This window comes from Opisthorchis viverrini (genome assembly GCF_000715545.1).
Source record: "Opisthorchis viverrini unplaced genomic scaffold opera_v5_296, whole genome shotgun sequence".
Lineage (NCBI taxonomy): Eukaryota > Metazoa > Platyhelminthes > Trematoda > Opisthorchiida > Opisthorchiidae > Opisthorchis > Opisthorchis viverrini.
Window position 1 is genome coordinate 3,640 of NW_008751953.1, and position 20,896 is coordinate 24,535.

Genomic DNA, 20,896 nt, shown 5'->3' on the forward strand with positions numbered 1-20,896 from the left:
TGCTGGATTTATGCACCAACTTACCAGCTCGCGCCTGCAATGCGCAGCTACCTCCCCCCTCCCCGAAATCATCGGTGAACGAAACTGCGGCAGCTGCAACCACTGTACGACGAGTACGCGGTTATTACAGCTGACAATGATGATGATGATGATGATGATGATGATGATGATGATGATGATGACCCTTTCGACTCGACTTAAAAGTGTGATTTACGAGGTGACGTGTAATACGATTTTCTAGTTTGAACCTGTCCTAATCCAATGGCTTAGTAGTTCGCTTGTGATGATGATGATGATGACCCTGAGCCTTCGACTTAAAAGTGTGATTTACGAGGTGACGTGTAATACGATTTTCTAGTTTGAACCTGTCCTAATCCAATGGCTTAGTAGTCTGGTTCGCTTGTATGTGCGGGACTGGCCTAGCCCCGGGGTGCTGTTTTTCAAGCCAGATGCTTTTATAGCCATACCAGATTTTTTTCCACAGTTTGTATTTCGACCAGTGGGTAATTCGCAGGCGGTTACGCCCAACGATTGTGCGCTAATTTTTTCTCCTCTTCAGTCGTTACGTAAGCATCCTCTTCAGGAGCCGAATAATGGCATTCACTTAGTAATGGACTGCAGTTGGTGTATCCCGTTCGTCAATTCAAGTAAAACGCGAGGAGAACGATGTAGACTCACAAAGCAGTGTTTCGCCCGTCCATATCGTTAATGGGGGCTTGATTATGAGCAACCCTCAAAGCAGCAATGTGCAACCTTATGTATCATATCACTAGTTCTTAGCAATGGATGTGTCAATGTGTACTTGTCGATTGTGCGGCGACAGTGAATATCAAGATAACTTTCCCGCCTATAACCGGCAGTAACGACTACCTTAGCACGTCATTGGGAGGTAAACGGCTCGATCTTGCACTTCTCCAACATACTGGCGCATCTGGAGGACGCCACTCGTAAGTTTGCTGAAAACTCTCCGACAGCCCGCCACTGGTTTCGTCCTCGGTCGTAATCACGATCGTCATCATCATCATCAGGGACCGCAACATCATTGTTGACAACAATGCTTCACTGCTGTACGACCGCAAAGGTAATTTAATTATACTTAAGGCCCTAAAGTGAAAAGAGGGAGCGAGATTGCTCAGTAGTAAGAGCGCAAATTTGTTGGCTGAAAGGTCCGTGGTTCAGACCCGACCTCTGCATCTAGACTTACCCCGTTTGGGCTTGGGCAACCTGATGTATACCAGCCCCGTGCTTCCTTTTGGTGGCATGGCAGTTAGACACCGAGTGGCACGGCTGAACGAAAGAGAAAAGAACAGTTGAGAGAGGCTTGATTCTAACGTAACATAAGCATTGTGGAGTGTTTTATCAGACAACCTGGAAAGAAACTGACAACGGGAACGAGAGATTCAGCCAGGATTCAGTTGGTGTCCCGTTAAAATTAAATTGTGTATTTAAAAAAAATTTTGTTGTAACGATGCCTACTCGGGCAGCGAATCTGGGACGTTTTCAGGTCGTTTACAGGCATTGTCTCATAATCGGCACAGATCAGCTCCAGCTGATATGTACGGGTCAGTTGGAAAACGAGCCAGTGAATTCAGTCGAAGAATGTGACCAGCGTCCGAAGCTGCAGTGGTTTCATGCCAAATTCTCGTCTACCGGCAACTGCTGTTTTTCCCACACAGTCCAGCTTGACGCGAGCACAGATATGGTCAATCTTGGACCTGACAGAGAGGTCTGAAAACAATTTCCGTCGCTCGACTCGCCTTCCAGGATGAGATTCACCTGGTCATCCTTCATCATGGTTGGGGATACTGCAAGATGTGACAAATAATCGATGTCAATGGCATTCTTGTTGTCATTTCCTCTCCAGGTTGTGTGACTATCTAGCAGTGTAGACATCATCAGAGATAAAAATGTGGGTATTGATACCGATGCTTGTCTGCCGTACAACCACAACATTCCCTTAATTATATTTGAAGCATTAAAGCGAGAATAATGGAAAGGAGTGAGTGTGTGAGGGACCTGCTGCTGGCTTATCACAAATGCTCTGAGTTGCCTATACCTTCAACCGCCCAGTTTTCCATTATAAGATCTTTTCATCAGCACACTTTGTCTGAGGAAACGGACATGCTGCGAACTGTTCACAGTTACACTTTACTGGGTGACTGCTTCTAACCCGTAAATCTTTTAAAGTATGTAAAGGGTGACTAGCATCTACGTATCCAAGCCTGTCCAGTATAGATCTTTACACTGCTTACTTTCATTCTTGCCTTTGAACTTTAGACCCAAAAGATTCCTTTGGAGTTTTAATGGTTAAAGCGAAAATCTTGGGCGTAGAAGCCATATTTGCTACCCTTGAAATGTAGGTGTAGGAGGCCCTGTGGATTGTCATTTTCAGAAAGATCCCATTACTACTGGTACAAGATGGTTTTCGGAATCAGTTTTTCGTAGGCTTTTCACGCTCATTCACATTGGTTGGTTCTACATACTGTGGACTCAGGGCAATATGGATCTATCTTGGACTCTGCTTTACCCATCTCCATTAATGAGATTTAGATGCCATTTATGGTGTGACATTCCAGGAGATGAAGGCCGATATTTTTTTGTGGAAGTCGTATGAATTTCCTTCGTCATTTCCTTTCAGCTTATGTGAACTCTAATGAAAACCGCCACACTACAACACACTCATTCGGAGCCAACTGCCAGGTTTGTCTAAGTTTTTTGGCTTGCTTTAACCTTGCTATGGTCTCAAGTAATTAAACACTCGATGAGGTAGGTGACCTTTAACCTCACTGACTGCCAAACCTTATAAGCAGATGCAGAGCCTCATACATAAGCTCGGGGGCATTTTTACGCAGGCTGGGATGTGTGTATTTTCCTTACTTCAAGCCTTATATTGGCGCCGTCGTTAACGTCGAAACCTTGGGTGATGAACAGTGGTCTTTTACTGGTGTCTTCGCATTTGCCCATATCATTAACAGGAACTATTCATTAACATCCAGATTGTACCGAGTAACCAACAGCTGGTTAGGTTGAAACACGCTTCCCTAGTTAAACGGCCAACTGCCTAATAGTGTCAGCAGCCTGAAACTGGTGAGCGAAAGGTCACGTGACTAATTTTCTTTACGTTCACTGGGCAAAATATCTCTTCCACTTGGTTTTTTCTAGGAAACCTCTTGTTGTTTATTGTTTTTCATTGTTGTGGGGTAGATAACTTTATTTTTTGATGAAGAATTCTCCTGAAGAGAAGAAATTGCAGGAAAGTTGGTGTGTCTTTGGGGATTTGCACTTATTGTAGCCTTTTGGAGGGCCTCTTTTCTCAGGGAACCTTTTGAGTGATTACTATAGTGATACATCTCACAGATCGCGTTATCTTATTTCAAATTTCGTCACTTGACGTGACCTGGGTGACAAATGGATTGGCGGCACCCTATGCTGTCACAATGTGAGTTAATCTCATTTTTCATCAGCCATTCACGTTGAAAGTAATAATATTCCAACTTCTAAGCGAGAGGTTGCGGCTTCGGATCACCCTCGAGATTCATGAGATTAGAACAGTGCTTCCGGAAGCCTCAGCATAGGTAGTTTTCATTCACCAAATCAGTAATTTGTCAAACATGGCATGAGTTATATGAAATAAACTCTTGTTCAGCCTAACTGACACCCTTTCTTCCCTATGAATTAGGTTAACAAAGAAACCGCCAAGACCGAGACAGTCTCAATCACCGGCAATCAAAGCACGTCAAAATACTGCTCAACGCGAAGTGAGTCGCTGTTATTTTCTTATCTGTCTGCTGTTCTCAGTTCTTCTTGTTCCTTTGCTTTTTCATTACTCCTCACGCCTTTTTTCGCCAATTTGATGATGCTCTTTTAGTTAGGACATGTAGGAAGGGGGATTATAAGCACTCATTTTTACCTGACTTCAAACACTTTCTATAGCGTTTTATACCCCTTCAAACATAGATTACAACCTGCAGTCCTATTCTAGCATGAATCCAAATAATTTCAAATTTTATCAAGTTCTTTGTTTTTAGGTTAGTTTGAATCTGCCAACTGAATTTGTAAGGCTTGTTGTGTAGAGAGGATGACAGCTAGGTTGCACCGGAAACAGCCACTTTGGTTGGCAGTATTACGTACATACGATTACATCTCCAGCCAATGCAGATTGCCTTGAAGATGATCAGCAGTGACCAGTGATGTTATATCTAACATGCTCGTTTCTCTTCTCTCGTCTTCAATGTGTTCTACTATACCATCTTGCAGTTATTTGCGGTAAATGTTGCGTAGTCGATCAACGCTATCCTGTTTTTAATCAGACTGACTAGATTTACAACGGAGTTCTTTCTAGTCATAATGAGTAGGACAGTGGATAGGTATTCCACCCTTACTAGAACTCATCTGTACTTGGGTTTGAACAATCTGGTGCCGTATCTCTCTGGCTCTACTTCCATATAACTAACCAGATTGACCACAGTAGTGCTGTAAAGCACAAAGAGAACCGATGGGGTTTTCGTTGACTTTCCGTCTATTTCATAATACGTCTTGAGCCTTGCCTTCGCATTCCTCCTCTTGTGTATCTGTGTAGCTTCCAGAAAAGGATGTTCCATCCCGTTCAAAACGACCTTCAGATTCCAGGGAATTTCAGCAGGGGCTTGGTTTGGAGAAATCTTTTATAGAGGAAATGGAGACTCGAGATCTTTGCTCCCGCCTAGAACAAATGCGGCCTCGTCTTACTTGTGAAACTACACCTGACCCAGTTGAAATGGAGCATGATACGTAAGTTCAGCTCAGTTGAGTTACAGGAAGCTTTCTGATATTTTTCACTGGAAACTGCATAGAAGTACATACCGTACTGGACATTAACAAGGTTGCGCGGAACTTTTTCAGTTTGAGTGCTCATAGTAGTCTAAAGGGAAAACCAGGTAGGATAAGCCATCTTTTGCATTCTTCTTGTTCGCATTCAAGGCATAAGTGATGCGGTCTTCGGATTCATTTTTCGCCAGTTTCCTACACTGGTAGCGAACAAGGACGAACGCTCACCGAAAATCATTGAAAGTTGCTGCACGGTTTTGTCAAAACTGAGATCTCGCGTGTTCTTAGGCAGGACAAGGTTGGAATAGCGTGCGTGATCCGTTGTGTCAAGCTTTCTGAGCAATAGACCTACTCCCCAGGTATCATCTTTGTGCTTCAGTTCAACTCTGAAAGCTTCTTCGTCTGAGCAACGAATCGAAGGTTAGCCCAGCATCAGAGTCATAATGGAACTCCACGATGCTGTTCGCGATCGAGTCGACTGAATTTCTATCTGAAGCGGAATTTGGTGATTGAATTTTTAAGTTGCTGTCGGTGCTACTCGCCTTCCAGGATGGGGACCGCGTGATCCTCACTGTGCCTGGTTGGAGACACTACAAGATATGGCTGCCAACCGATGTCAGTGGCGTTCTTGTTGTCAGTTTCTGTCCAGATTGCCTGAATGAATGTCTGGAGGTGTAGGCACCTCGGAATGATTGTGTTAAGCTAGCACTAAGTCCCTTCCCCATCCACCTTTATTCTTTTCTTTACAATAAGGCTTTCAAATAAGTCATGGCTGTACGGCAGTGAAGCATTGGTGTTGAGCACTGATGTCATGCTGTCGTTGATGATGATGATGATGCTGCGGTAATGTTTCCACCAAACGTAATTTCGCCGCTTCAAATTGGCTTTGTTGTTGCAGCGGAATTTCTTTCAACGCCTCAGCAGATATTGTCATGATTCTGTGGGTTCAAGCGTCGTCAATCTGTTATATCTGCTGCTGACTCCGCTCCAGTGCTTAGTGCCGGAAAAAAGACTCACAGAAGGGAACACAACAGGCCTTTTGGTCCACATCCCTGACATGTCGACCGCCCTCCTCTGCGACCCAGCAGGTCGGAAGTATTTCGTGTCTTTTTTTCGTGCTGCTGGTCTGCCAGCCATGCGCTGAATTAACACCACAGTTTGCCGGTTTGGTTTTTTGAATCACAACAGTACAATTGCAGGAATATTGGACAGTGTCCTCCATGGGGAGGTTCTCAAAAAGTTTTTTATACGTGAGATGCATAAAAGCTGTTCCGAAAATGGTTGGACAGTGTTACATGGCTATACGAATTTGTCCAGGTGTTTACATGAAACTTTGTGATCTTAGCTTGACTGTTATCCGACTAGTTGAATATGGACAAACTATTCAGTCTTCGACAAACCTACAGTTTTCAATCCAAACCATAACAGCTGAGTACAGATGACGCAGTCTAGTTACTCTTGTATAATACTTGTTCCTTCTAGCTTCCCTCTACCTTGGTTCTTCGACCATTTAACCTATGCCATCAATACTCTTCAGACATCAGGACGTTGATAACATTCACTTATTCTTTCTTTTTAGTGACTGCGATTTTCCGATGTGTCTATAAGATGTGGCTGTGCGACAGAAACTCCAACAGTTTGGCTCAGTTTGTTGCGGTGTGGAGTTCATTACAAGGGTGTGCTTGGGGATTGTTTCATTAGCTAGCTGACCTAACTGCAATGTTCAGTGAATCTGGGGCGAGATGGCCGAAGTGGTAAGAGCGCGAATTTACGGACGGGAAGGTCCGTGGTTCGAACCCGACCTCTGCCTCTCGACTTCCCCTGTCTAGGCTTGGGCAACCTGGCAGTATCCCAGCCCTCGTGCCTCCTTCGTGTGGCATGGCAGCTAGGCACCGGGAGGATGCTACAGCTGGACGATTATTATCATCATTTATCATATTATTCAGTGAATCCTGGGTCTTTCCACGGGGCGGGTGGTTAAGTACTCCGCGACATTTGATGGTAATCATTTCATATATTTCTTTGCTCACTGGTCTCCACATGAATAAATGCTTCCTCTCAGCAGGGCTACACTTCATTCTGTTCCAAGTCCCATACAAACTACGCTCAGTTACAAACCATTAAGCTGTCGAGTCTCGTAGTTGAGTGTTGTGGTCAACTAGTGAGTATTAATCACATGACAGTGGGCTCATCGCACATGCTCAAGATCCTTGTCCTTCTCACTGTTTGTGGTAATTTCTTTCATTTGGCAGCATAAGCAAACCGTCGATCTGCTGAATCATAGTCACAATCAGGTGCTAATATTTGTTTCGGATTCTCGTCTTACTTTCAGCCGGACAAAGTTCACGTCGCCCACCGACTTTGCCTATTTGGACCATTTTTTGAGCTCGGTTCAGACCAAAGTGAACCCACCCATTACCCTCCAGAAGAGCACTACAGGTAGAGTATCTTCTTCCTAGTTTCGAGAAGCTCGAACCCCCTTTCTTCAGATGTTAGAGATCCTCCTCGTGTTCCAGACCCATCGACAGATATTTTGGCCCAGTGGCGACTTCGAAGGAGAATAGAGGCTGCTCAAAAGGCCATAGACCCATCATTTCAGTGGAGCGGCCTTCCTGTACAAATGGTAAATCATCGTTTTTATGTGAGACTTTGAGCTGCCCCCAATTTGTTTTTCCGTTTTCGAGTGGCATCGAAATTCAAGTCCGACTTTGATAGCAAACACATGAGTAGAGCTACGTTTATGGGTATCATTTGATTGTGTGCCTAGTTAACTTCTTCATTGTGTATTTTCAAAGTGAGCATGTTCGATATTGTCTTTTACATCCATAGCCTACTCCAAATAAGTTGCCCCAACTTAACCATCAATGCACTACACTGCGCGCGCTCATAATATCAGGATGTACTTCTTGGGAACGTCTTTAAACTGGTCCACAAAACAATAGACTTCCTCTTTGGTTTTCCCGAGAGACTCAACTGAATCTCTCTTTCATGATATTCTACAACTAAATGTGCTACACACAGGCCGCCTCATGATTCGTTTGGCACGATATTCGAGATATCGCAGTATATCTCTCGAAAACAGTCCAATTTGGGTTCAAGTAGAACATGAGTTGAGGGAAACTCGGGGACTGTGCCTACCTAATGAACCCCAGGAAGGGCGAAACCGGTCGTGGGCTGTGAAAACATTTTCAGCTACCTTGAGAGTAGTTTCCCTTATGAAAATAGATTTCCTCATTTCGAACCTGCTTTTTTGTCATCTCATATTGGTGGCTGTCTTGTTCAATCTTCAGCCACACACCGGACACCAGACGCCCCTCCCATCCAACACCCCCTATTTAACTGGGACATTCAACTCTCCGTTTCACCAGTCTTTTTGTGCACCGTATCAAATCCCTGCTGCCCACTGCACCGTTGGCACACAGACGACTCATACGCCGGGCCGTGTGGATCAAGTGAACTCAGCTTCTCAGACGGATGAGCCATCAAGGTCCGACAATCAGGCGCTTCTTCTGTAGTCCAATGCTTGATAGGAATGTCATACGTCAAGTAACAGTATTTTTATCACACTGGCATAGAAGTGAGCTCAACGACTAGCTAACAGTAAACTAGTACCTAGTTCCTTCCTTTTGGTATATTTTTTGCAAGCTGATTGATACCACAAGTGAGATGAGGTTCATCTGCTTGGCTCACATAGTTGGTAAAGCGTTTCACAATAATTGATGTAACCAGGATTGTTTTTTAGTATTTCCAATTCCTTGTTATAGCGGACCAACCGCGTTATTGTCTGTTTAATTCTTCAAACTGTGTATCCACTTGGCCTGCATTTTCAGGTTGAACTGAACATCTCGTGCAGGTGCAATTAATTTCAATGTTTTATAATGTCGACTGATCGTTATAAGCTGTAGAGTCGATGCAGATTTGATATGAACTGTGTTTTGTGGCCATGAGTCGACGTATTCTCGCATTCTGGGATTCTCATTCACCGACGTAGAACATTTCGGCATTGCTGAGTTCATTCGTCAAAACATGGTTGCCATGTGGCCAAGTGCGAATCTGTCTGCTGTTCGGTAGTCTTGACTCCACACATTAAAAGGTCGGATTCATGTGTGGAGTATAAAACCTTTTGTGTCACGAAGCGGTTGGTCCGCATGATCTCACTGTGTCACTTTATGGATGTTCTTTTTCGAGAACCGATCAGTATCTCAGGATTGGTTTATTCCTTTCAATAAATTTTATGATACTCATGTGTAATATGACACCATCTGTGTGAATCATACAAATATCTGGCCCGAAACGGACCTTGATGAATGCGCCAACACAATTTATTGACTTGATATGAATTTACTGTACTGGCTGATTCCGTTTTGCATCCGTTGCTAAGGATGCATCACATTCAACTCGCTATGCTTTAGGATACATACCGGCGTGACGTCGACCAGGTCTAATGAGTTAAGCAGCAAGTCATATCAGGTCAGACCAGCAGAACCTGCTTGTCAATGAAGCGGAAAATTGATGCCATGCAGGAAATCAATGAGGGGTACTGTCGAATATTTCAACACTGCCTAAACATAACCTGGTGTGGTGCGAATTGGATTTACGGAATGTCGAAATGAAGGAATTTCGGGGCTATCGGGCTCCCAAGCCAGTGTCCGTTGCAGTGAGATATCAGTGTAATTCAGGACGAAGTGTTCATCTTAGCACCCTTCGGGGCTATCGGGCTCCCAAGCCAGTGTCCGTTGCAGTGAGATATCAGTGTAATTCAGGACGAAGTGTTCATCTGTAGCACCCTTTCGGTACCTAACTGCCACGCCACCTGAGAGAAGCACGGGGGCTCGGATACTGTCAGGTTGTCCAAGGCTAGACAGGGGAAGTCGATATTCAGAAGTCGGGTTCGAACCACGGACCTCTTGGTCAGTAAATTCGCGCTCTAACCACAGCCATCTCGTCCTCTAAGGACGAAGCACAAGGGATTGCTTGGAAAGTCTAACATGAACGTTTCACAGCCGGCAGTGGTAGTAACACTTGGGATTGAACGGGCAAACCAAGAGTTCTTGTTGGGAGACTTGGATGACCAGGTTTATTTTTGTAGGTCTTCTTACACCTCAGAACGAACTAGGAAAACAGCACCCAAAGTGAGTGGGCGTGGTTGCGGAATTAACACCCAGCTGTGTGTGCGCTGAGCCTTCGTCAACCTGTGTTAGTTTCATTGTATATTCAAGCAAACAGCTTTTAAAGCCTATACAGGAACACCCGAACTGGTTGACCGGTATTTGTGTTGCTAAGTTGGAAATACTTGCAAGCCACTCGATTATAGATACAGATTAGTAGTTGACACGACAGTCATACCTTTCTGCTCACTTCGATTGGTCAACCAACCCCTTTTTTCATTCACATGGTCACTCTAAGGAAAAGGTAATCAACGGGTGGAGCTCAATGTTTCACTCCACAGAACATTTGTAAGGATGCTTTGCCAGCTGCTGCCTGATTGTACAGTATACAGGCAAACAGTTTTTTCGCAACACTGTTGTGTGTGTATTTTAACATGTGTCACCTCAATACCCGACCCGATGTGGAATTACCCAGGATGCAGAATACCAACACAGAACAAGCTCTCTTCGTTTTGTCGGCTTTTGCCAGTTGTGATTGTACTCTGAAATCTGGAGATTTAACCACCTGGTGGGATCTGCGTATTGGATTTGTTAATTTACTGAGCCAATCCAGGTGGAAAATCACCTGCTTATGGGCGGTATGTCTGTTGTGGACCACAGTTTTCTTAATGCCCTCGTAATACCATGAACCCGGGTCTGGATAGCTGCTTGATAGCTTGTTGCGCTTAGCCAAACCAGGAAGCCAACGGGCGTGCGAATCAGCTTACCTATTGATCACTGACGCGCACACTCGTGTCATGTGCAGCGGAAAACGGGCTGCTTATAAAGCTGACGTGGAATGTTCCAGTTGGGCCAAAAATTGATACTAAAAATAGAACTCATCGGTAAGGGACGATTGAAAAACAACCAATTAAATCTTTCGCAATGAAAACGGTTATTCCATTGGTAGCTGTGTAGTCCAGTTACGTTCGGAGCTAATTTCCCCAATAGTCTGCTACTGGTGAAAGGAAGAAGGTCCTTCGCTGCGAATTTGTTTATTAGCAAACACGAACTAAACGCTTAGACACGAAAATAAATATCTGCACAGAGTTTTGAAAGGTGAACATCCACAATTGTCCCCTTGAACATTCCTGGACGTCCTCTGGATACCAAATAATGATGAACACACACTGCAAGACGGTTCCATACTTTCTTCAATAACCTTCAGCCTCCATGAGATGTAGAGGCAGAGTTAGGACACCAGACCACCCACTACTGATATGTTCCTCAGTAGTATGCTCTGTTGCACTGGTATTGCCACGGTTCACATAGTTTGCTAACAAGTGCTTGTTCTGACGTACTGTTACATGATCATCTGTCGGTTTCCAGCTAGAAAGGTTTTCTTGGTGTTTTACTTGATGGTATCCACGGGCTTATCTCACCCGTCCCAACTAAGGGCAGACATTACGTGTGGAAGTCACTACTAAGTTTAAATTAGGTCGCGATCACGGAGCACCTACTTAATCCTGACTCATGCAGCTAATTCTGTGGCGTTTGTATGTGACTGAAATGATACATTGCTGGTAGTATTATTATCATCAGATAACGTGACCATTACTCTGAGTCTTGTTATATGCTTGTCTTTTTAATACAGATCTTGTCGGGATGTGGCTGTCCTAGCGGTAGATGTTTCAAAATCGACGACCGATTCATCTACTAGTCCAGACAAAACTGAGCAACGCTCCGTGCGAATTATGGTGGTACCTTGTCGACGAGATGCTCAAGTACAAACTTCGTCAGATTGCGCTTCTAATGACACTCAGCCCAGACTGACGCGTGATACTTTAAAAGCATGGAGCAACGTTGTGAGTTTGTTGTTGCTACTTCAACTGAACAAATTTTTTGTCGATTTCGACGTCGCCCGGTTGTGTGCACTAACCTAGCATTGCACTTTATTATCAGCACACCTCGTGATTTTGTTAACGTCATTTGTGGCGTATACCCTGAGACTTGTCCTTTAAAGCCTTAGATTACTGTGATAATCTTCCGGTCAAACCTCTGAGCTTAAGGCTTTTATCCGATTTCGGGTGCTATGGAAGTATCCCAGGCCGCGTCTGTCCGTGATGTCGGCTTTGTCGATTTATCTGCTGTATGGGTAAACTAAAATACGACATTCCTGACACCTGTTTCCCCGCAGTTTCACACTTTCCTTCTTCCACTTTCCTATTGACACTTCAGGTTCCAACACTGGTACTAACCATTGTGTTCGCATTGCATCGCCCATGGCGTACACTTCCATCTACAGTTCTATTCACACGTCCATCTACACTAATATTCGAGGTACCTCAGAAACAGTCTTCAACTTGAACATCGGGTCCTGTAGTGTTCACGCTCGGAAGAATGCAGGCTAACAAGCTGCTTTTGCCTGTAGTCTGGCCACACTCGCGTGTGCTGAATGTCACAAACAAGAATTAAGGACGCAGATATTGTGATTCAACTGAATGCCCTGTCACTCTTACGTGCGCATCTCTGGTAGTGCGAATATTAAAAAAGGTAATCGTTTATCTGTAGCACCCTTTCGCTGCCTGGTTGCCATGCCACCCGAAGGAAGCACGAGGGCTGGGATTCTGCCAAAGTGCCCAAGCCTAGACAGGGAGAGTCGAGAGGCAGAGGTTGGATTCGAACCATGGACCTTTCGGTCGGTGAATTCGCGCTTTAACTACTGAGCAATCTGATAGCGTAAAACCCGCTATAGACAGATATAGCGGCGTGGGTATTCTGTTGAACCATCGGGCGGAAGCATCTTTACTTGGCCGGATACCTCCTGATGATCGCCTCTTTGCGATTCGTTTGGCAACGTCTGTGGAATAATCTTGAGAAAGAAGCCTATTACTTCCTGTTTATTGTAGATGCTTACGCTTCGACAGACCCTTTAAATGCTCTTTTACAATGAACCAAATGCTCAGAATTCACTTCAGTCGCTGGTAACGTGAACCCATAGATAGGTTTTTTTAGCTTTTCTGAAGCTTCATCCACTTGGATGGCTCGGATTGAACGCCAGACGCACGGAGAACGGAGAGCGCCGATCACAACTGTGTGACTGCCCCAAACTCTTCATAGCACCCGGTTCCCAGACATTGGAAATCGTTTGACTACATGGCGCTCATCGGCTAGCCGGCCGCCTATTTAAAAAGATCATGCTGGTATCATTCACCCATAGCGATGACCGATTACTGTCTGTCAATCCTCCTGAAATGTCTGTGTGGGCTCCGAATATGCACTTGTCTCAGAACCTTCATAGAAAAAAAACGAGTGTTTCAGTACCAACATTATGATTCAGTTAATGTGTTATGAGACAGAATGCATTTTACCGCTGTTTTTTGCACAGCACCACGTTCATGTAACTCGAAAAGATGAGCAACATTCAACTCCGGTTCTTCCGCATACTTCAAATGACCGACGACCGGAGTTTCACAACACGTTCCTTCTGGACTCAATACTGGACTCAGAGAGTGCTCGACGTACAGAAACAGGAAGCGGTTGGCAGGTTTCCTCGTTACCGTCGACTCCGTCTCCCATACCGTTTGTCAACCCCAATCTTTCAACGTTTGGAGACAGAGCGTCAGCAGTTGATTGCGTTCTCTGCGCCGAAACCGCGTCCAGAGTGCCGCCACAAACAGGTAAGCGTCAGCTAATGTTTCGTACTCTTCTAAACGATGAGTTCGCGGCGTCAAAGCGTATCGTACCACCTGAAACATCTACCTGCTTGTTTCATTCAGCGTAGGTTTCATCTCCTCTGGTCTTTCCAGTTCCATGACTTTATTCTTGCTTGTGGGAAACCTAATCGATTGCTGAATTTTCCAGAACTCCACATTCGTGTCTTAGCCTCGACACCAGTGAGGGTTGACTGTACTGACTGCTGCGAAGGTTCCCAACCGGAGAGAAATTTCTTCAAGAATGGGAAGCTTGGCACTTTAGTGGAGGGATTCGGTGGTGGTACAATTTTAACTTGTTCTGTTTTATTCTCTACCATATTTCAACCAACCATATTACAACCGACTTCTCAAATGAGTTAAACGTCTTAATAATAATGCATCCACAGCGTCCTACTTTGTTGAGTTTATTCTGATAAAATAACCTCCCATATTAAGGTCATTTCGACCATTCCTGATAGGTTATCTTTGTTGGGGGGCGAGATGGCTCAAGTGGCTAGAGCGCGAATTTACTGACCGGAAGGTTCGTGGTTCGAACCCGACCTCTGCCTCTCGACTCTCCCTGTCTAGCTTGGGCAACCTGGCAGTGTCCCAGCCCTCGTGTTTCCTTCGGATGGAATGGCAGCTAGGCACCTGCAGGGTGTTACAGCTGAACGATATCTTCGTTGGATGCTCATTGCGTCGTGAGCTCTGTCTTTTCCGAGCCGCCATTCAAACTATTGACATCTTTTGTCGTTTCCCCAGCCTCTTGCTTCTCTTTCAAACTGCAGCCATGAGATACTTGACCATGCTTTTAGAATTTGTGTTTGCTTGGGTCGTCCCTTAGCTGAACAACAATGTTTTCGTTTTCGAAAAAGTTTGGTGACAATCGGTAGATTTATTGCTGGGCAACGTTTCGCTTTTGACACAAAAGCTTCGTCAGGCCAAGTGACTAGGTTCCGAGGTTGGTCGAGATTTAAGGCAGAAGGAGAACCAATCAGCTAAGTCAAGCTTAATCTCTGCTGGGTGTCGGCCGAGGGATTTTAGTGTGTTAGACTGATTGAGCAAGTGTTGGGTCGGTGGGCAAACCTACATGTGTTTGGGTCCAGCCTACGGTCTAGTTCTTCTGGTTCGGTTCATTTGATGATTCCTCTTGAACTTCGTTTGAACCTTCTGTCAGTCTGTGTGGGTGAGCTAGTGCTAAGATGGTTGTGTAAGAGGGGTGCTGTGACCTTTGGTCGGTTGGGGTTTCCACTCCCATCCCCCGGTTTTTTCTGATGATCCTAAGTGGATTGACAACCACACCGTCACGTGTCAACTCGGCTTATCTAAGACCGTTTTCCATACGCTCGCTAGCTCCACACCCTCGATTCTATTCACGCTGTGATGCTTAGTAATTTCCACCGCCTCGGCTATCAGCCGCTGTTGGAATCGGTTGCCGATGATCTGTTTTATTCTTTGTTTTGTAGGCGTCCCCACTCACCCACCTGTCGTCCACATAAACGACAAGGAGACAGTAACGCCGACTTTTGAATTCCCGCTGGGTGCTCTAAGAGACCGCATCAGTATGAGCATTATACAATATCTTGAGCAAACAGTGAACAGCGCCTCTGTGCTTTCAAAGTTTCCAAATGACCGTCTGCTTCGAGATCTTTGTCACAGTCGGTCGGACCGTCTGGAACAAATGAGGTTAGTCAGGAATGAGTGTTTAGCAGTCTCATAGATCTTTTCCGGTCCCAGAATAGAAACCTGTCCTCTAAGGGGATATCTTCGTCCGGGTCACATGAACCTTTCCATTAGATCGATGAGCAAAACCTCAGTCACCCTCAAAAGACGACTCGAAAATATCGCCTTGTTTTGTTCTTGCTGCTCCACAACGGAAAGCGTATTTTTTTATGAAGTCAAGAAATGAAAACATGAAAAACACGGCAGTTAATTTATGTTCAACTATCGTGAGCTAAAATGCTTAAAAACCGTTTAGCTGTGCTTGTTGGCTGCTGTACACGTTCCAGATGCTGTCTAGTGAGCTTCATATTTATTCATTTTCATACCAATAGGAGCTCCCATAACTTGTGTGTAATACACCTAAGTGTGAACTGTGGCGTGGAGCAAGAGCTCAACGGTTTAGTTGGTTTAGTTTTCCTAGTCAACTTTGAGCACACCTCAAAGTGTTTCGAACTGGGTAGCTCCCAGTTGTTTCGCCGGGACTCCAAAATCAGATTCTCAAGTGAAAATGTCATGATAAACAAGGTCTTTACTTATTTTTTGGCATATCCTGGATCACAATGGGTCATCTTCAGATACGTCTCGGACAACAACGGCCCACTAGTGATTGAGCCCTCAGGCCGCGTGAAGACAAAGGTATTTCGTCCCCCAACGATGAACTGTTTACCGTTAAGTTCAGTGGATGAGAATTCGGGGACACTACTTAAATCATCGCAGGTCGCCAGTGAGTCTCACTATCACGGTATCCTTGAAAAGCAGTAAAGCTATAGTACTTTTCACTTACTGTTTTCTAAAGGTACACATCCATAGACTATGTGCGTCTGAGTTCGCCTACCCTAGAGCCACACTGACAAACGCAGAACACCTCTTCAAGCTTCGTCATGACCTTGATTGTTCTATAAAAGCCAATTTCCGGTAGGTTCTGCCTGATCTTTCTCCTCAAACCTGTGTCATGGATACGAATACACGTCTCTCATTCCCATCGTCCAATCACAGAAAAATATCTCGACTAATTACTCATCCAGTCTGTTGGTGATCACATGATATGGATTACGTGACTGAAAGGTGACTGGCGCTTATATCCTGTCTGCCATTTAACCAACCTGCTGATCAGCCGCTCTTGGTCGTTCGATGTAATGCTTAGCTACCAAACTCTAACCCAGACTCGAATCTATATAGGTTCATGGGCTGGACACTGCTGACTATGATTCTTGGCTTTTCGGCATACTTGAACTTCACTCGCCCGATTCAATCTCGATAGCTACTTTCATCCACCTAACCACCCAAATTTTACAGTTTACCAGCACACATAACCTCGAGCTGAAGTCTTGTCCTTCTACGGTTTAACCACCTACGACTAGGGTGAGAAAACTTTGCACCAGCGTGGCAACATTGGATTATCAGGAACTTTACTGCAGACGGTGTTCTTCATAGGATGGTGACCTTGAGGGCGATCAGTCAGGTATTTCAAAGGAATATGGTACATTGGACAATAAGCAGCAAACTGGATTCAAGATCATTAAAAAGTCGCTGGGCTGCGTTTGCCAACCTCCGATACCTATGGCGCTGAAGTGACGAGAGTTCGTCTGTCAGTGGCAGAGCATACAATGCAGTGGATAATAAACGTGGCCTTAATGCGCGGAGGATGTCGGTGTTTGACCCTCGATGTCTCCGAAGCATTGGCCGGGTCTGAGATACACCGGATAGTTTTGGGAAAAATTAACTCTCCTGTGATGGATAAGTTACTCACGCCTCACGGGTTACGCTGTTTAGGACGTGTACTTCGTATGTCAGGTCTCTTTTCCCCCATCCCTGTACTGAGTGGAAGCGACTGAGAGCGGGATAGTATGTGATCTGGCAACGAGGTGTGAAAACTCAGTGGAGTCGACAACTGCTACCTCGCTGGATGGGAACCTCGGTACTCAATTCACCAATGATCAATAACACTGATAAAAAAAGTCTCATTCAGGCTCTCGTGCATCAAAGCTGTGGCTTTCAATGCGTAAATTCCCATTTTCCCGAACCCACTGATTGTGCCTCCAATGCTCGGCTGTGTTTCCCATGCTGTCCCATTTTCCGGTGGCCGAAACTGTAGCAGGTTGAACCAACATATTCTCGGTTTGTCGAGGATAAACTGGACTGAACATTTCTCGATGGTCTGTATAATCTACGCTCACCAACTCTGGTGTATAGTTCTGCGGCTGTCTGTCCCATGTCGTTGCACCCAATCTTATAAAAGCATCCTCCTCCGATGGCCATCCTTCTAGTGCACCAATACTAAATGGAACGTTTTTATTCCTCAAACTCTACTCTAAATCAGGCCTTGTTTGAACACTATCCGAATAAGCTCAGATGTCCATGTGGAATGACAGCCATACTAATCCATTCTTACTGGAACTTGATGCCACGGACAATACCTTTCTTTACCACCTAATCGGATTCACTGGGTACCCACTCGAGGCCCGTTTTTGACCTCAATTCGGGTTGTCATTCGGTGAACTTATCCTTTGCACAACGCTTTGACTCGACTAAACATTGATGGGACAATCTTGATGTATACCGATGTAGGGTCGGTGGACACAACACCTCTATAGTCTGGTTACTGGTGAAAGCTCCTAGTTTCTCACCATTGGTAAGTGTCAGACAATCCAGAAAGGGTAGTATGCCTGAAATGGATTACATCTCCATGACAATGCGGAGATTCCAGTTTGGTCACCAAAACCGTACAATTTACATAACGCTAGAAAGCGATCGATTACCGACCACATTCGGTCAATATTTTTCGCTTGAAGTCCGCTAAAATCGGAGATATTGGAGCCCCCATTGCTAGACCTCGCACGCAAGGTATTCGCAGGTAAGCGCCAGTGAAAAGAATTTTTCAGGAAGAAGCTATTTAACTCGAACAAGTGATTTGATTGATATCTGTTTCTTTGCATGCCGTTAACCAGTTGCTAGTTTGGGGTGCCCGGTATTGCTGCATGCATCGATTTCACCCGAAAGTGCTGACATCAAACCGTCCATTCTACAGCCGTTTGCCTGCTCCACCAAAAGATGGTGTGAAATTTTCATAGGAAATCTGTGACCGGATCATGGGGCAAATATTCCTAGGAATCGAACTGAAAAGCCAATTCATGATGTAAAATATATGAAACGTACACTAGTCACTAGTTTCATGATATTCCGCGAACTGGCACATTTGAAAAAGTTGGGGAAGCAGACGGACAGACAAACAGCGACCGTGCCAAGTAGAAGATCATCTGGCATCGAGTGCGTCGAAATAAAACCAGGATGGGGGTATTATATGTTGTATGCCTAACTATCATTCATTAATAAAGGCAACACTCGATCTTTGGCTGAAAAGTGCAAGTGTTGCTTCGAAAAAGAATTTCCGGGGCGTCCAAACCATGTCACAGCTCACTGTTTGATTGAATTTTCTCAAAACCTCGCTTTCCGTCCCCGACTATAAACACATGTTGACTTGTATCATAACCAACTAGACTGGTGTCCGTTATAGCTTCGAATTTTATTGGAGCTTGCTCAGCAGCAACTTGTCTGCATATACTAACGATTTGACCCTCATTTCTCTCTCGCAGGGCTGTGATTAAGGAAATACATGCCCGTGAACTGGAGCTACTAGACCAAGCGAAGCGTGAATAGCTTCCTCGTGGGTATTGTGTCACTCCTCCTATCGATTGTTTCCATTTTTACGTTTCCAACAGTGTTTTCTCTACTGCTTTTTCCGAATCAAACAAGTCTGTGATCCTTGTACATATCGGCCACACCGGTCTTGAAATATATACGTCAATCCGTGGGTTAGCCTTTTGTTTTATTTTCCATAGAGCTACGTGTATTTCATCATACTGGGCAACGTAGCAGCGCAGACCAGAGGCCATTCACTCAATGAGCTTAGTTACACTGAGTGGTATCGGGACGAGATGGCTCAAGTGGTTAGAGTGCGAATTTACTGACCGGAAGGTCCGTGGTTCAAACCCGACTTCTGCCTCTCGACTCTCCCTGTCTAGGCTTGGGCAACCTGGCAGTATCCCAGCCCTCGTGCAACCTTTGGGTGGCATGGCAGTTAGGCACCGAAAGGGTGCTACAGCTGAACGATTTGTTGTATCGTATCGGCAACCTCCGAAATCGCCTCTTCCAGGGGATTCTCGCGTGTGCGAGACAAACTATGCTTTGTATGCATGCTCCCGAGGCTTTTAGAATCATTCATTACCCACTAATATCATAGAAGATATCTGGTCGGGCAGTTCTCTGGTGAAACATTCATCATGAATTACATTAGTGGTTACAATAGGATTTCCTCGTTTGTACCATTCTTCAACTGAATGTGCTGCACAAAGATCCTCCCGTGCTTCGGTTGGCACGACATTCGATATGTTTTCTCGACACAACATACTACACATAAGACTGCTGTCGAAATTTTCAGTAGTGTTCTATGTGAAGAAACTATCACCCAGTTTGTTCGTATATCGGTCACTGCTGGTAGTATAGGCAACGATGGAAAAATGTTTTATACCTTCACACGGAGTAAAATAATAATAATAGTCCACCTGTAACAGCCTTTCGGTGCCTAGCTGCCATGCCACACGAAGGAGGCACGAGGGCTGGGATACTGCCAGGTTGCCCAAGCCTAGACAGGGGAAGGCGAGGGGCGGAGGTCGGGTTCGAACCACAGACCCTCCGGTCAGTAAATTCGCGCTCTAACCACTTGGGCCATCTCGCCCCTCACATGGAGTCAAAGGAAGGAAAGAAACTGGTCAGTCTCTAATATTCAGGGTACATTGCTTTACCGACTGCTTGTGGCTACTGCCACTACTCCACTCATTTGCTTGAGCCTCTCGCCGCATATATTCGTAGTTTTTCGGCAACGTTTTTGGTAGCAGTGGTGCGTTCAACCTACTGCATTTAGGGGATAGTGTGGTACCGGCAGATTGTATTTGTTCGCATTTAGTTGCTGTTATTATGCACAAGTACTTGATAGCGTATGTTCGGTGCAGTAGACTGCAATCAGTTCAGCCGTTCCTTGAGAGTGTTCCTAAATAGCTTGCGCACAAATTCCCATGATGGGGACCAGTAGTCTATTTAGAGGAGCCTTGGGGAAATTGAACGCAGGTTGTCGAAATAGTGTTCCTTTATTTGTTCCACCAGTTACCCGGACTGGGCTGCCAACCGATTAGTCCGTGTAGGGGAATCAAAGGGACCATATAAGTAGCACCTCTCTGCGGTTTGCCAATCTGGAGCTAACGTGAGGATAAAACATCCTAGAAATTAGGTGGGAAAGATCAGTCACATTGGATTTTCGCGAGTATCCAATCCATCCCCTGATGCTTACTCGATTGAAGAGTAGAATCGGAGGAAATCGCACAAAATGTGACCAGCAGCAAACCAGTTCCATGTGATTAATGAGTCTACATAACACTCGATAACAGGCACAATTACAACAGAATTAACGGTTACGGATAGGTTAAATGTGAACACAACGTTTATTGAAGTTGTGGCTCTGCGGAACATTCCCGCATGCAGCGCCCGACGTAGCAGAGCTAGCAACTTCATGAACTATTCGCAGTTAGCCAC

At 45.0% G+C, this 20,896-nt stretch overlaps 2 protein-coding genes across 2 annotated transcripts in view; one reads left to right on the plus strand and one right to left on the minus strand.

Annotated features, from left to right (window-relative positions):
- Positions 1-2,584: 2,584 nt before the first annotated feature.
- Positions 2,585-19,121, plus strand: T265_09667 (hypothetical protein; the record flags this gene model as incomplete). The annotated part of the gene is made up of 10 exons (XM_009175816.1): positions 2,585-2,700; positions 3,680-3,758; positions 4,580-4,770; positions 7,139-7,245; positions 7,296-7,429; positions 8,097-8,293; positions 11,548-11,758; positions 13,282-13,573; positions 15,055-15,274; positions 18,904-19,121. The coding sequence occupies 10 exons, from the start codon at positions 2,654-2,656 to the stop codon at positions 18,965-18,967; spliced, it is 1,542 nt and encodes a 513-aa protein (XP_009174080.1).
- T265_09666 (hypothetical protein) overlaps positions 14,976-20,896 on the minus strand; it is a gene marked incomplete at both ends in the record, with an annotated part of 23,876 nt that continues 17,955 nt past the window's right edge. The window contains 6 exons of the mRNA XM_009175817.1: positions 14,976-15,072; positions 17,339-17,587; positions 17,811-17,976; positions 19,227-19,488; positions 19,719-19,798; positions 19,839-19,952. Coding sequence (XP_009174081.1) covers positions 14,976-15,072; positions 17,339-17,587; positions 17,811-17,976; positions 19,227-19,488; positions 19,719-19,798; positions 19,839-19,952 — 968 coding nt within the window. The remainder of the gene's footprint in view (positions 15,073-17,338; positions 17,588-17,810; positions 17,977-19,226; positions 19,489-19,718; positions 19,799-19,838; positions 19,953-20,896) is intronic.